This window comes from Mixophyes fleayi, chromosome 1 (genome assembly GCF_038048845.1).
Source record: "Mixophyes fleayi isolate aMixFle1 chromosome 1, aMixFle1.hap1, whole genome shotgun sequence".
In the NCBI taxonomy this organism is placed as follows: domain Eukaryota; kingdom Metazoa; phylum Chordata; class Amphibia; order Anura; family Limnodynastidae; genus Mixophyes; species Mixophyes fleayi.
The window spans coordinates 208,646,997-208,661,239 of NC_134402.1; the positions used below are offsets into that span (position 1 = coordinate 208,646,997).

Consider the following 14,243-nt stretch of genomic DNA (forward strand, 5'->3'; position numbering starts at 1 on the left):
AGCTGGAGCAGGACTAGGGATCCCTCCCTAGGCATACAATAGAACAGTGGAAAATTCCTCTGCGCTCACTGTCTTGATACTCAGTACTAATATATTATGCACGGTCTGGAGCAATAAAGTACCCAATCTAGTTGATTAGATCACAAAAAGGGCTAAAGGACATATGCTAATTTGACATATATACATTTATTGATACACCTCTATACAAGAAAAATGCAATAAAATCATAAAAAGTTGATATAAAATAAAATCAATTATTTATGGCTTGACCAATGTATATATGGAAACAATAGTGCATTCAAATAGATCCTAGCCAGCATAAAACATATCCCATAATCATAAATAACGTGTTAAAAGATAAATTATTACGGGGGGCGTGGTCTGGACGCCGTCCTGAGATGTCACGCTGGCTAGGAGCTCCGCTCTGCCGCTCTCTATTATTGAGAATATTCGGGTCACCTACCCCCTAAAATATCTCCGCTGACTCTCCGGACTGAGAGGAAGACATTGTGCACCTGAGAATAGCACAGAATCCCAATTTGGACCTGCTCCGCCGCCCGCCCGGATACCGCCCCCCACGGCTGATTTATAGACGATTGTGCGGTGCTTATATTGGGCTGCCTCTGCCCGAATATTTACTCCCCCTCTCTTGTTCCTGCGGATTGAGAGCGCTGCTGGGGACGGGCCTGCTTCCGGTCCAGGCGCCGGACTTTGAGTGGCACCTGCGCCGCGTGACCTCTACTTCCGGTGGGCGTGGCCATCGGCCCTCACCAGACTGTGCTGACAGTTTAATAACTGATACCATTCTACCCCATTACTAGCCAAGCTGCTGAGATTCATCGCCTCTCCATTGCCATGGCCTTAAAAGTTTTCTAGATTAATGTCAACGGCCTCAATTCACCTCGTAAACGTACGATGCTGCTGGGAGCCTGTAGGAGAGAAAAAGCGGATGTTGTCCTTCTTCAGGAGATGCACTTCCCTGGTGTCTACTCTCAGCTTCAGGGTAAGCAGTTTTCTCAGACTTTCTTCGCCTCGGCGGACTGCAAGAAGAGGGGAGTGGCTATTTTGATCCACAGTAAGGTTCCCTTCTTGTACTCCAACACTTATATAGACCCGGAGGGTCGCTTTATATTAGTGGGTGGTACCCTTCGATCTATCCCTGTAACTCTGGTCTCGGTCTATGCCCCTAACCAAGAACAGAAGCCTTTTTTTACCAGTCTCTTTAAATGCATTGAGCGGTTGGCGCGGGGGCATGTGATAGTTTGTGGCGACTTTAACGTGACTCTCGATCCTGTCCTGGACAGGTCTTCCCCTTCTTCCTCCCGGCGGGGCTCTCCAATTCCTGTAGAATCAACCTCCCTAGCCAAATTGCTCACTCACCACCGTATGTATGACTCCTGGAGGCTTTGTAATTCAGATGCTAGGGATTACACTCATTATTCTGCCCCTCATCATCTGTACTCCCACATAGACATGATACATGCATCCCATGCACTTATTCCCAATCTGACTCAGGCGGGCATTACCCCACTCTCATGGACTGACCATTCGGGGGTGTTCATTATTCTAGACCTCCTTAAAACATCACCACCTCGGGGAAAGTGGCGCTTAGATGACTCCCTCCTGCTCAACCAGACAACTCTCTTAGATCTCAACAACTCAATCTCTAACTATTTCCAAGATAACTCAACTGTAGATGTCCCCCCAGTTATCATTTGGGAAAGAACTTAAAGCCACTATACATGGTCACTTGATTAGCCTAACAGCGGCCTCTAGGAAAAAAACTACTGAAGAGGTATCTTGTTTAGAGCGTAGAATTGCATCTCTTCTCTCTCAACATCAGTCTCTTCATGACCCTGCCCTGCTCATTCAAATTACCTTGTTGAAAGGCCAACTTAACACTATGCTTTTCCGTATGGCTGCTATTACTATGCAGAAATTACAGCAACGGTATTACGATAAATAAGATAAAGCAGATTCTGTGTTAGCCAGAAAGCTTCACAAGAAGATGGCTCTAAGTCATATAGACAAAATGTATTGCTCACAAACGAACAGAGTTACTTTTGATCCCAAGGAGATAGTTCAGACGTTTCAAGAATTTTGTTCCTCTCTTTATAATTTAACTCCGTCACCCCCCCTCAAGGAGCCCACCTAGTGCCGACTCTAGACGAATATCTAGCTGCCACCCCCCTTCCTAAGCTCACTTTACCTCACCTAGAGTCCTTGAATGCAGACATTACTTTGACTGAGGTTCTGGTGGCCATTAAATCCCTGAAACCCTCCTCAGCTCCAGGCCCTGACGCTTTCACCCCACAATACTATAAGAAGTTTGCTGCAATTCTGGGTCCACATTTGACATCGTTCTTTAATGAGATCTTGGGAGGAGCTGAGTTTGATCTGGCCACTACCAGAGCTAACATCATTGTCACCCCGAAACCAGGGGAGGATTCAACTCTCTGTTCTAGCTACAGACCAATATCCCTCCTCAATGTGGACCTTAAAATTTATGCAAAATTTCTGCCTTCCAGGTTGAACCTCCTCCTCCCTTCCCTCATCCATCCCGACCAGGTGGGATTTATCCCGGGGAGTCAAGCTCCGGACAACACTAGGAGAACAATTGATCTGATCCACACTATTCATAAGGGTAAGCTCCCCTCCCTCCTTATGTCACTAGACGCTGAGAAAGCGTTTGATCGCATCTCCTGGTTGTTCATGGTTGGGGTGCTGGGAGCGATGGGCTTCTCTGGTAAATTTATGACTGGCATCTCGGCCCTGTACCGCTCCCCGTTGGCCACAGTCTCTGAAAATGGTTTGACCTTGGCCCCCTTTACTATCGCCAATGGCACACGACAGGGCTGCCCCCTCTCTCCACTCATTTTCGCCCTTATCATAGAACCACTAGCAGCTATAATCCACGCTAATCAGCAGATATCAGGCATTCCGGTGGGTAGTTCTTCTCATAAGATTGCGCTATATGCAGACGATGTCCTGTTGACTATTGCAAACCCGATTCTTTCTGTTCCTCTTCTCGTGGACGAAATAGATCTCTATGGCTACTTTTCGGTATATAAAGTCAATACTGACAAGACAGAAGTCCTGGATTTTTAAGTTTCCCCAGCAGATAAAGCGTCATTAGAAGGTTCCATCCCATTTAACTGGCGTCTTCAAAAAATTAAATATCTCGGGGTATATTTGACTAAACATCTTCACCAGCTTTTCCAGGCCAACTTTCCTCGCACCCTAGATCAAATTAAGCTGGATCTTACTTCGTGTTTGCAGCTATACATTTCTTGGATAGACCGTATTAACGCGGTTAAGATGAATATACTCCCTAGGCTCCTTTATCTCTTTCAAACCCTTCCCATCCGGGTTCCCCCCTATGTTTTCAAATTTCTCCATTTTCACGTATCCAAATTTATCCGGTCTAATAAGCGCCTCCGAGTCCGTTTTAAGCTTTTACAGAGAGCCCCGCGGGGAGGGGGACTGGGAATCCCTGATTTCCGACGCTACTACCTCTCTGCTCAGCTCGCTCAATGCGTTCTGTGGTGTAGTTCAACACCCTCCAGGGTCTGGGTCGAGATCGAGGTAGAAAGTCTGGGTTTTCTGTCTCTATCCCCTCTTCTATGGCTCGCAGGCGTGCCTCACTTCACCCGGTCATTACACACTCTCTAGCGGTGTGGGACTCTTCCTCTCGGAAATTTGGCCTCTCCCCTCATCCTTCTCCTTTAATACCTCTATTTAACTCCTCTGACTTCGCTCCGGGCCTTTCCCCTATGGCATTCTACTCATGAACTTCACAAGGGGTCCGTTTCGTAAATGATCTCACATCCACAGTAGTGTTACCCTCGTTTATTGACATCCAATCTAGAATGGATATTCCCTCTAAATTTTTCTACCAATTTCTCCAGCTCTGTCATTTTCACCATACAGCTAAATATCGCCTCTCTTCTTGTCCCCTTACTACGTTTGAAAACCTCTGCCTCCGTCAGTCCTCTACGAAAGGCCTTATCTCAACACTATACTTCGAACTCACCCCACCTTCTGCAGACCTTAGGGACTCACATGAACTGGCCTTGGGGGAAACCCTTTTGAGCGAAGAATGGTCGGAGATATATGAGAATGCTGCCTCCAGTTTAATCTGTGTTAAGATAAAAGAGAATGTCTACAAGGTTCTGTACCAATAGTATTACGTTCCCTCCCGGATTCATAAAATTCTCCCGGACTCTTCTGATCGTTGTTGGCGGGGGTGCTCCCATGAGGGTAACTTTATCCACATATGGTGGACCTGTCCCAAGTTGACAAAATTCTGGGCCAAGATTAAACAATTGATCCAATCGGTTCTCCAGATAATGATACCATTAGAACCAAAGTTTTTCGTCTTGCCCTTGGGAGCGCCCACGGCGACTCAACATCAGAATAAGCTGGCTAGACATATCTTGTCGGCAGCTACCTGCCAAATCGCAGCGGATTGGAGGCAGCAGTCTCCTCCATCAATCCAGGTTATTATTAACAGAGTATGGCAGGTCCAGCGCCTGGAATACATGACCAGCATTATTAATAGGACGTCAAGACCGTTTACTAAGGTGTGAAGCCCATGGCTCTTGTATTTTCAGGCTTATTCCCCTTTCACCTGATACCATTCATTCATTTGTCCGTCCTTCCCCCTTTAATCCCTCTCCTCTTCTTCTTTTTCTTTTCGGCTATGCTTTAGTCTCTCTTTCCTACTCTCTGCCTCTTGCTCTCTGTCCTCATGGCATCTGGCTCCTTACTCTCCTCCTGAGCTCTTTCTCTTAATAAAATTAAAATATCTTGGTCAATCTGTTTGCACATAATATGATGCATCCGTATTATTGTATCACAACGATTTGTTTATTATAGTTTGTGATTCTTCTGATGTACATGCTCGTTTTCTCTATGTTGTTTATTGGTGATGTTGATATTTGACCTTGCAAAAATAAAAGTTATAAAAAAAATAAAATAAATTAATACAGCGATTAAATGAAGCTTCAGAGGCAAAGCATATGCTGTGGATGGTCTAACCGAACAAGCAAAAGTTCTTAATGGTAGGAGGTGATGTGCCACACTCGATCAGAGTGTTACCAGGATTATGAAAACAAATGTCAATGAGTGGATATTCTGAGATGAATCGTTGTTGATAATGTGGTAACCTGTATATATCAGGATGACCTAAGCCATGAGGATACAATGCCCGCGGATAGAGGAGCCTAATTATTTATATTAAATGCAGTCCGAGTGTCCATAAGAATAATGTTGCTCCGGAGTGAGACCAATACTTGCATTTGCTGTCGGAGAGTGATTGCAATGGTGTCCGGTTCGGGAGGTAGTGCAGCAAGCCGGTCCTAGGGGTATGCAGGAAGAAGAGGTAGTAGCTGGTGATCAATTCCGCTACTATGGATGGTAGAGGTTGCGTTCCACATGAGGCGCGCAAACGTGCTCCTGGTCCTGACTTCCAGGTGGGAGGGAGAAAGTCCCATTTGACAAGCTGGGAACAAACTACTACAGTGCTAAATTAACACTGCCAACCTTTCCTTACACTTTGCAAGTAAACAAATTACGCTGTTACACGGGGTCAGGAAAAATGAAAATCCGAGACACTGTCAGCTGCAATCGCTTGGGAGCAGCAAGGAAAAACCGAGGAGAACAGCAAGCTCCCTGCTCCGCCCACTTTTAAAAGGGGGTGTGGCCGTAAGGCAGCGGGGCCTACCGGTGGTTTTACAGGTATCCCGGTGGGCCAGTCTGACGCTGTACCCGAGGGAAGAACATCACTATCTGAAAGAATTACCTCCTCGTAGTCTTCCTCTCCCTCACTTAACATTTTGGGCCTGATTCATTAACTAAAGTAATGCACCAAAAGGAGTAAGTTTTCTCCTGGACAAACCAGGTATGATTCATTAAGGAAAGGAAAGCAAAAAAAAGAAGTAACTTTGATCCTTGACAAAACCATGTTGCACTGGATGGGGAGGTAAATTTAAAATGTGGGGCAGATATATATTTGGGATAGTGCATGTCCTAGATCAACTTTAAATTTCAATATAAATATAAAGCTTTCAAGTATGAGTGTGCTACATGAAAATACATCCAGTATTTAACATATGTGCAAAATAATTAGAGATGGGCGGGCTCAGTTCCCCGAGAACCGAACACGCCCGAACTTCACCTATCCGAGTACCGAGCCGAGTAGGCTCGGTACTCTGGCGCCAATTTAGAATCGAAATCGAGGCAAAAAGTCATCGTCAGATCTCGGAGCTCGGTTCTCGCGATATTTGAAATCCATAAATACCTGCATCCAAAGCAATCGATCACCATTCGACAGAGGGAGAGAGCAGGGTTAGGTCGCAGGCAGCATTAGAGCAGGGAGATAACAATTATTCTATACATTATTCTTGCAATTATTCTTGGAATTATTCTAGCAATTCTTCTAGCATGTCACTCACCGGACTGTGAGTGCCATTTCTCCTGTGTTCAGGAACCGTGGCCATCCGCCATCCTGAGGGTCTGCGCATGTGCAGCCCTTATGAAACCTTCAGTACCTGTTGCTTTTTATTAATTGGATGATCAGGCAACCCTCCCTATTTAAACCACCTGTGATCATTACCTAGTTGCCTGATCTTGGAGTCTCATTCCCCATGAGCCTCTGAAGGTGTTCCTGTGTTTCCTCGTGTATTCAGCTCCAGCTGATTCCTGTCTACTACGATTGTGGTTTCCAGACCACTTCAACTCTCCTGTGTTCATCGTGTCTGCACTCAGCTGATTCCTATCTGCTACTGCTGCCGGATTCCAGACCGCCTCAACTCTCCTGTGTTCAGCGTGTCTGCTCTCCACTGCCTCCGTTACTACTGCCGGGTTCCAGACCGTCTCAACTCTCCTGTGTTCATCGTGTCAGCTCTCCTCTGATTCCTATCTGCTACTGCTGCCGGATTCCAGACCGCCTCTACTCTCCTGTGTTCAGCATGTCTCCCCTCCGCTGCCTTCGCTACTGCTGCCGGATTCCAGACCGTCTCTACTCTCCTGTGTTCAGCGTGTCTCCCCTCCGCTGCCTTCGCTACTACTGCCGGATTCCAGACCGCCTCTACTCTCTTGTGTTCAGCGTGTCTCCCCTCCGCTGCCTCCGCTACTTCTGCCGGATACCAGACAGCCTCAACTCTCCCGTGTTCATCATGTTTCCAGTTTTACTTACTACTGCTTCCTGAGTATTGCTCCTTTGATTCCGGTTACCTTTCGTGCGCTGCACCAACCTGATTACGCTTCCATCCTCCAGTGGTCTCTCCTCCTGCCAGCGTTCAGCCATTCCGGTATCCCTGCACTCCTCCTTGACAGCCTGCTCTCCTGAACTGCGGTATGCATACTTTCCATTGACTTTGCTATTGTATTGCATATCTGTCTGGACTGTGTTGTGTTCATCTCCGGAGTCTTCCATCTACTGAAGCTATTGTTACTATTGACTTTGTTTCCTATTACCTGGATCCCTATAGTGACTTTGTATACTTCAAGCAGCGCTTGTCAGTTATTATTGTATTGTGGTTATCATTGTGGGATCAAGTTCCGTGTGCCCCCCGTGTATCCTCTGTATTCCATTCATCTCCTCGTGCCCCTCCTCACATATATATAGCAGTGGTACAACTTGCTGAACGCAGACCACTGACTCATAATTCCCATTGGCACCAGTTTCAAGTATCCTCTCACATAAGCAGTGGTACAACTTGCTGTACGCAGACCACTGACTTCCCCGTTACCTACTTGCACCTGGAACCCATTCCTTCACTATAGACTGTGGTACAATTTGCTATACGCAGACCACTGACTTTCACTACCTCCTCTCTACTCCTGGACATTCCTCCTCACTATAGCAGTGGTACAACTTGCTGTACGCAGACCACTGACTCTCCTCACGTTTACTTGTCCATCTGGTTCCTCGTGTTCATACATCTAAGTCATTACCAGTTGCTGCTAGTCATAGACTTTCCTTGAGCATTCTCTCACCATCTGCTGATTCTCCTGTTCCGTTGTCACCCTGCTACCAGAGGACCATAGTACCAGCTATATTACTCTGGTAAGAACATCATCTGGTGATATCCTGGGCAAAGACTCCTAGTGCCCGTGACATAGCAATTGTTATAGCAGGAAGAGAGGAGGATAGAGGAGGCATTTTTGCAAATATTACCAACTGTTTGGGGTGTCATATATTCCCTCCTACAGAAACTATTTTCTGGCTGCAGAAAGTCTTATCTAGCAGCACTATCTATTTAATATTTTGCACTACAAGTGCTTTGGGTTCATTAAAATGGATTCAAATCAGTCCACATATGAGCAGGATCAGCAAGCAGATGCTGGCACCAGTCTTGATGGTAGTCTTCCCTGTACGTCATCTGGTAAAGCCTATGTAAAAGTACATAGTCTTTTTAAATCAGGGAAAAAGCAAAAACAATAAAAAAAATGTAACCGCGTTGAAGAGAAAAAGAGCTGTAATTGATGAAAAGTTAAATGCTGAGAAAAAAAAAATTGTCAACATGCCATTCTACACACGCAGTGGCAAAGAAAGAATGAGGCCTTCGCCTTTCTCTATTAGTGCGAGATCTAAAAATGTTACTGATTCCAAAAGTGGTGCACAACTACTGTTATGTGTGAAAGCTGAGCTGCAAGAAAACAGTAAGGCATTAGAGGAAAATGTATGCTCAGAATCAGAAATTACACCAATCCCTGTGGAGAGTCCATCCTCCAGACGTATGTGTAATTGTGACCATTCTGATAGTGTACCCATAAAGAAGGGCCCTTTCAGATTTTTTGCTAATGTGTGCCTGAACAGCCCGAGTGTAGCCGGTGATACACCAAGTGAGGATGAGACTTTGGAATTAGAAGAGGATGAGGGGGAGATTTGTGAAGCCGACTAATGAGGATGCGGTTGATTGTGTAAGTCCTGCACCAGTGGCAGCAGTGTGGCACCGGTGGCAGCAGTTCTGGCACGTGAGGTTCTGGCACCAAATTGCACTTTCCAAACAGAAGCAGGGATGACGCAGGTGGCAGACCACAACAGTTTGATATTTGGGCTGGTTTGAAAGATTTTACCAAAAAATGTGTGACCTTGCCCATAACTCCAACCAATCCTACTATTGACATGCAAAGGATGGTGGAGGGCCTAGCTGGGATTAAACTGTATTTTTCCTAATTTTCACCAATAAGATTTGGGTGTAATATGCACCCAAAGACAAGTGCTCAATTGCTAAGAGTCATTGATGAAGAGGAAGACAAGCAGGCTTGTCTGTAGAATTTGCAAGTAAATTCTACAGCGTTATATAGGCAACACCCAAAGAGAAGAGCTCCATTGCCCCATTGCTAATTGAAATTGCTGAAATTGAAATTATAGGCCTGCCTGGCTTGGTCTAAATCTGCACTTACATTTTATTGTACCATAGCTCACTCAGAAACAGGAGAGGTGGCAGGGTTCAGTGCTAATCTTCCTCAAATAATACTTATAATTCATCCCCGCTGGAATCCACCATCATGGAGCTCTGTATACTATGATATAATTGTCGATAATGGCCTTCCGAATGGAATTAGTAGTTTATTTTAGGGCAGAGCTGTCACAATTTTTGGCCAATTCTTATAGAGCAGAGAAAATATCTAAATGTTGTGCTGACTCATCTGCATCACCACTGGGTGTTTTGGGAAAGCTACTTTTTTTTCGACAAGCATTTGCCAGAAAAACTGAAGGAGTAGACGTCATTACAAGATGTTGATAGCTCCTGAATCCTGGCGAAGCGAATTAAGTACTTAATCTACAATTACAATACAGTTAGCAGATTTACTTTGTTTTATTTCATCCGTTAAATTTCTGTAGCTCCTTCTCAAAATGTATAATTAAGGCAATCACTTGACTCAAGCTAACCGTTTCTGCACTCTCTTCACAGGTGACTACTTCGCTGGACTAAAGTACATTCCCCTCTTATGCTAGTCCTCTTGCAGCTGCTGCATTCTCCTACATGCCTTTGCAGAATCCCGAAAATGACCCTACATTTTTCGGGCCACAAACAGCATCTCCTGCATGTCATTGTCAAGTTCTGTAACACCAAGTTGATTGTGTGAGGAAAATAGGAAATGTGATGGAATCCCCCCCCACCCCCACTGTAATGCTCTAACAATATTGGTGTCGTTATCAGAAATGACATATCCTCAAGAGAATCCAAGCAGGATTAGCCATGTTGCAATGACATCCCTTACTTTTTGTAATAGATTGACAGCTGTGTGCCTCTTACTAAAGTCGCTGATACACAGAGTAGCCTACTGCTGAAAAATGTGACGTACTTGGGTACATGCTGCTGCTGTTCCTGCTGGTGAAGGTGAATCACCAACCCAGTGGGCTGTCACAGTTATATAATCTTTAGTTTGTCCAGTTCTGCTTGTCCCCATATCGTTAAGTGTACAGTAGGTAAAAATGCATTTTGTATCCCAATAATTACATTTTTATGAACCTTCTAGTAGAGGTGAGGAATAGCTTTTCTAGTAAAATGATGTCATGATGGAATCTGGTAATAGGGACAGAAGACCTCAAGTAACTGTCTAAAACCAGCTGCATTAATAGTGGACATTGCACGCAGATCTAATACTAGCATGTCCCCATGGCGTTTGTGATACGCTTTGCGACTGGTTGACAGCTTTCATACTTGCTTCCTCTTGCAAACGATTGTTTAACAGTCAATTGTTGCTTCTGTGGATATTGATGATAAAGGTGTTGGGGGTGTAGATTGCAGGTGCTAGGATCTAGATGAGAGAAGGGAGATACATGACAGCTTGTTGTTATTTTTTTAACATAAGTTTCTGATTTTCCTAGCAGCTTTCCATGAACTCACTTCAAATGCCATAACATGGATGAGGATTCTAGATTGTTAAGGTCCCTATATCTACTGAGTGTGGCTTTAAAAACGCTACAAATGGCTTGACAACTGTTGTCAGGGTTTGTGTAAAAATAATTCCACACTTAAGAGGTGGATTTTTGGTCTTATGCCCATTTTTCTTATCACTGGCAAGAACTGCTGCAATCTTTGTTTGAAAGTGTATGAAAATAATATTGTGACCTATTAGTGTTAGTGAGGTTAATAATAATGTAGGTACAAAAAAATATCTAAATTATGTTATTTTAACCCCAAAAATTGAATTTTGTAAAAAAATAGCAAAACAAAACCAAAACCAAAACAAGCAAGGGTGGTTTTGGCAAAAACAAAACCAAAACCCGAAGGTAATCCAGATCCAAAACCAAATCAAAATCAAAATACGGGGGTCAGTGAGCATCTCTAAAAATAATAAACTAATTTGTACCTTTTGCATTGTAACATGGTTTGTCCAGAAGAATATTTACTCTTTTTTTGCCTTGCTTTCATTAATGAATTAGGCCACCATGTTACAAAGCAAGGGGTGCAAAACACTTTATTATTTTGCATGTAAGGAAAATTTTGTCTGTTTTTACATATAGCAAACAAATACTTGATAACTTTATTTTTACACTGAAATTTAAAGTTTATATAGGACGGCCCTAGCCCAACTATAAATCTGCCATCACATTTTAAATTTACCTCACCCTCCAATGCAACATGGTTTTGCCAAAGTGCAAGGTTTTTTTGCTTTACTTTACTTAATGAATCAGGCCTTTTGGTTATATCTTTGGTTTTTATGCCTTTATCAAGACTAGCCTCCCTACTTTTCCAGAACCTTTCCCCTTCGCTAGCGGCTCTCCTAACTGCTCTTTCCTTCCCCCCTGGATCATCAAGGGGCAAATTAACAACCAACCAATTAGTGATAACTACTGGAACTTGTTTTACTGTGCTATTAATTTGTGCACCAACATCTGCTCCCTTCATTTGGGCCCACACCTTAACTACCACTTACCTCCACTAACTCCATATTTTCCATACCCACTACCTCCTTCCACCTAACTTCCTTAGCTCTCACTATTTTTGGAGTTTTACCCTTACTCTTATCCCTACTTTTATCTTCACCCCCTACTGCGCTTGATACTAATTTCACTGGTGGCCTATTACTTCTTGGTTTATAGCAAATCATAACTATTTTTTTTAACCTGGCCTCTCTATCCTCTAATACAATCGCCTCTTCAGTTTCCATCTCACGTTCTTGAGTAGAAAAGGAGAACCTATTTCTTAGGACTCTGTTGTCCACTTTCACCTTTACTTTATTCCCCCCACACACCCTGCTGCACTAATACCCAATTTTCAATGACTGCTGTCTGAATCTGGGTTACAACCTTTTTTACAGCCTCTAATGAAAAATGCTTTGATGTGAAAACCTGATCCAACGGCTTTGGAACAACCACCTCCTGCTGTACAGTCATGGCCAAAAGTTTTGAGAATGACACAAATATTATTTTTCACAAAGTCTGCTGCCTCAGTTTTTATAATGGCAATTTGAATATACTCCAGAATGTCATGAAGAGTGATCAGATGAATTGCAATTAATTTCAAAGTCCCTCTTTGTCATGACAATGAACTTTATCCCAAAAACCACATTTCCACTGCATTTCAGCCCTGCAAAAAAAAGGACCAGCTGACATCAGGTCAGTGATTCTCTCGTTAACACAGGTGAGAGAGTTGATGAGGACAAGGCTGGAGATCACTCTGTCATGCTGATTGAGTTAGAATAACAAACTGGAAGCTTTAAAAGGAGGGCGGTGCTTGAAATCATTGTTCTTCCGTTGTTAACCATGCTTATCTGCAAGGAAACACCTGCAGTCATCATTGCTTTGCACAAAAAGGGCTTCACAGGCAAGAATATTGCTGTTAGTAAAATTGCATGTAATTTAAAAATTTATCGGATTATCAAGAACTTCAAGGAGAGAGGTTCAATAGAAGTGAAGAAAGATGATCCAGCTGCTGGGGTTCAGGCACCACCAATGCAGAACTTGCTCAGGCAGCTATGAGTGCATCTGCATGCACAGTGATGCAAAGACCTTTGGAGGATGTCCTGGTGTTAAGAAGGCCAGCAAAGAAGCCACTGTTGTCCAGGAAAAACACCAGGGACAGACTGATTTTCTGCAAAAGGTACAGGGATTGGACTGCTGAGGACTGGGGTAAAGTCTGATGAATCCTTTTTCAGATTGTTTGGAGTATCTGGGAAAAATGCTTGTCTGGAGAGGGAAAGGTGAGCTCTACCTTTTGATAACAAACTGCTACAGTCACTTGCTATGTGCCCTAACTGCTGACACAATGAACTTTTTCTCTGTGCATGTAATTCCGAGGTGTCTAAATGAACCGCATTTTTTACACTGGTGGGTTTGTCCTGCATGACACAATTGTCATCTGTCTCTTCCAATGTATGCCGCAGATGGAATGTGAAAAGGTCCAGTGTCAAAATGGAGGAACCTTACCCAGGCTGACCATACTCCAGCCAATACCTTTTCTCTTCATCTGGCACTTTTGTTAGAGGGGTGACTGTGAAGATACCAGGTTTATCTGGCCCAATTATACCCACTTCAGGCTGGCGGGCCACCCAGGTGTGCCTTATTATATCAGCATTCCTAGTACTTTCTATGGATTCTATAGTCACTCAGGCAAATGCAGTTAGAACAGTTCAACTGTACATTTATTGCAATAAAAACAGTCACTAGAATTATATATACAAACAGCAAATAAATGCCAGACAGGTCTACCACATTATTCAAATATTTAGACGTTCTTTAAAAACCCATTTTTTTAGAGGTGACCTCATGCCCAATAACACTATTCACACTAATGCACCCTCACAACTGTCCCAATCTCCACTCTGAACCACATTTGCTCTTTTTGTTTCAGCTGTACCCTCTTCCACTTAGAATGCAAGCTCTCTAATGAGCAGGGTCCTTCATACCCTTTGTTTTCAAGTCTGCATTTAGTATGTCTACCTTATATGTCCCTGTTTTATGTATGTACTGTTTTTCCTACTGTACGCTGCAGCAGAGCACTCTGGTGCCTAACTAATATACGATAATAATAATTATAAGTCCCTTACCCCACTAGTTTAATGAGTTACAGTGACCTGGATGTCCTGAATCCCGGCCATGCGGCCTGACAATCTAACCTCTACCAGTGTGGTAGGAGCTAGAGCAGTCCACCAAGTAATAAGACGCATGGTGTTCTTCTCAGCTGCAGATGTACCAACAGGTTGCTCAGGCCAACATAAGCCTAGACTTCAATGTTGGAGTTCTTCCCAGAATGAAAGCAAAAATTGTAATAACCTCCCCT

The 14,243-nt window shown here is 43.7% G+C and overlaps 1 protein-coding gene across 4 annotated transcripts in view; it reads right to left on the reverse strand.

The window, feature by feature from the left end:
* The window catches only part of ATCAY (ATCAY kinesin light chain interacting caytaxin), a 343,094-nt gene that overhangs the window by 248,249 nt on the left and 80,602 nt on the right, over positions 1-14,243 (reverse strand). The window contains exon 3 of one of the 4 annotated variants that reach the window (XM_075204830.1): positions 10,680-10,776. The exons of the other annotated variants lie outside the window; for them this stretch is intronic. Within the exon in view, the coding sequence (XP_075060931.1) occupies positions 10,680-10,776 (97 nt within the window). The remainder of the gene's footprint in view (positions 1-10,679; positions 10,777-14,243) is intronic. 4 annotated transcript variants of the gene reach the window in all.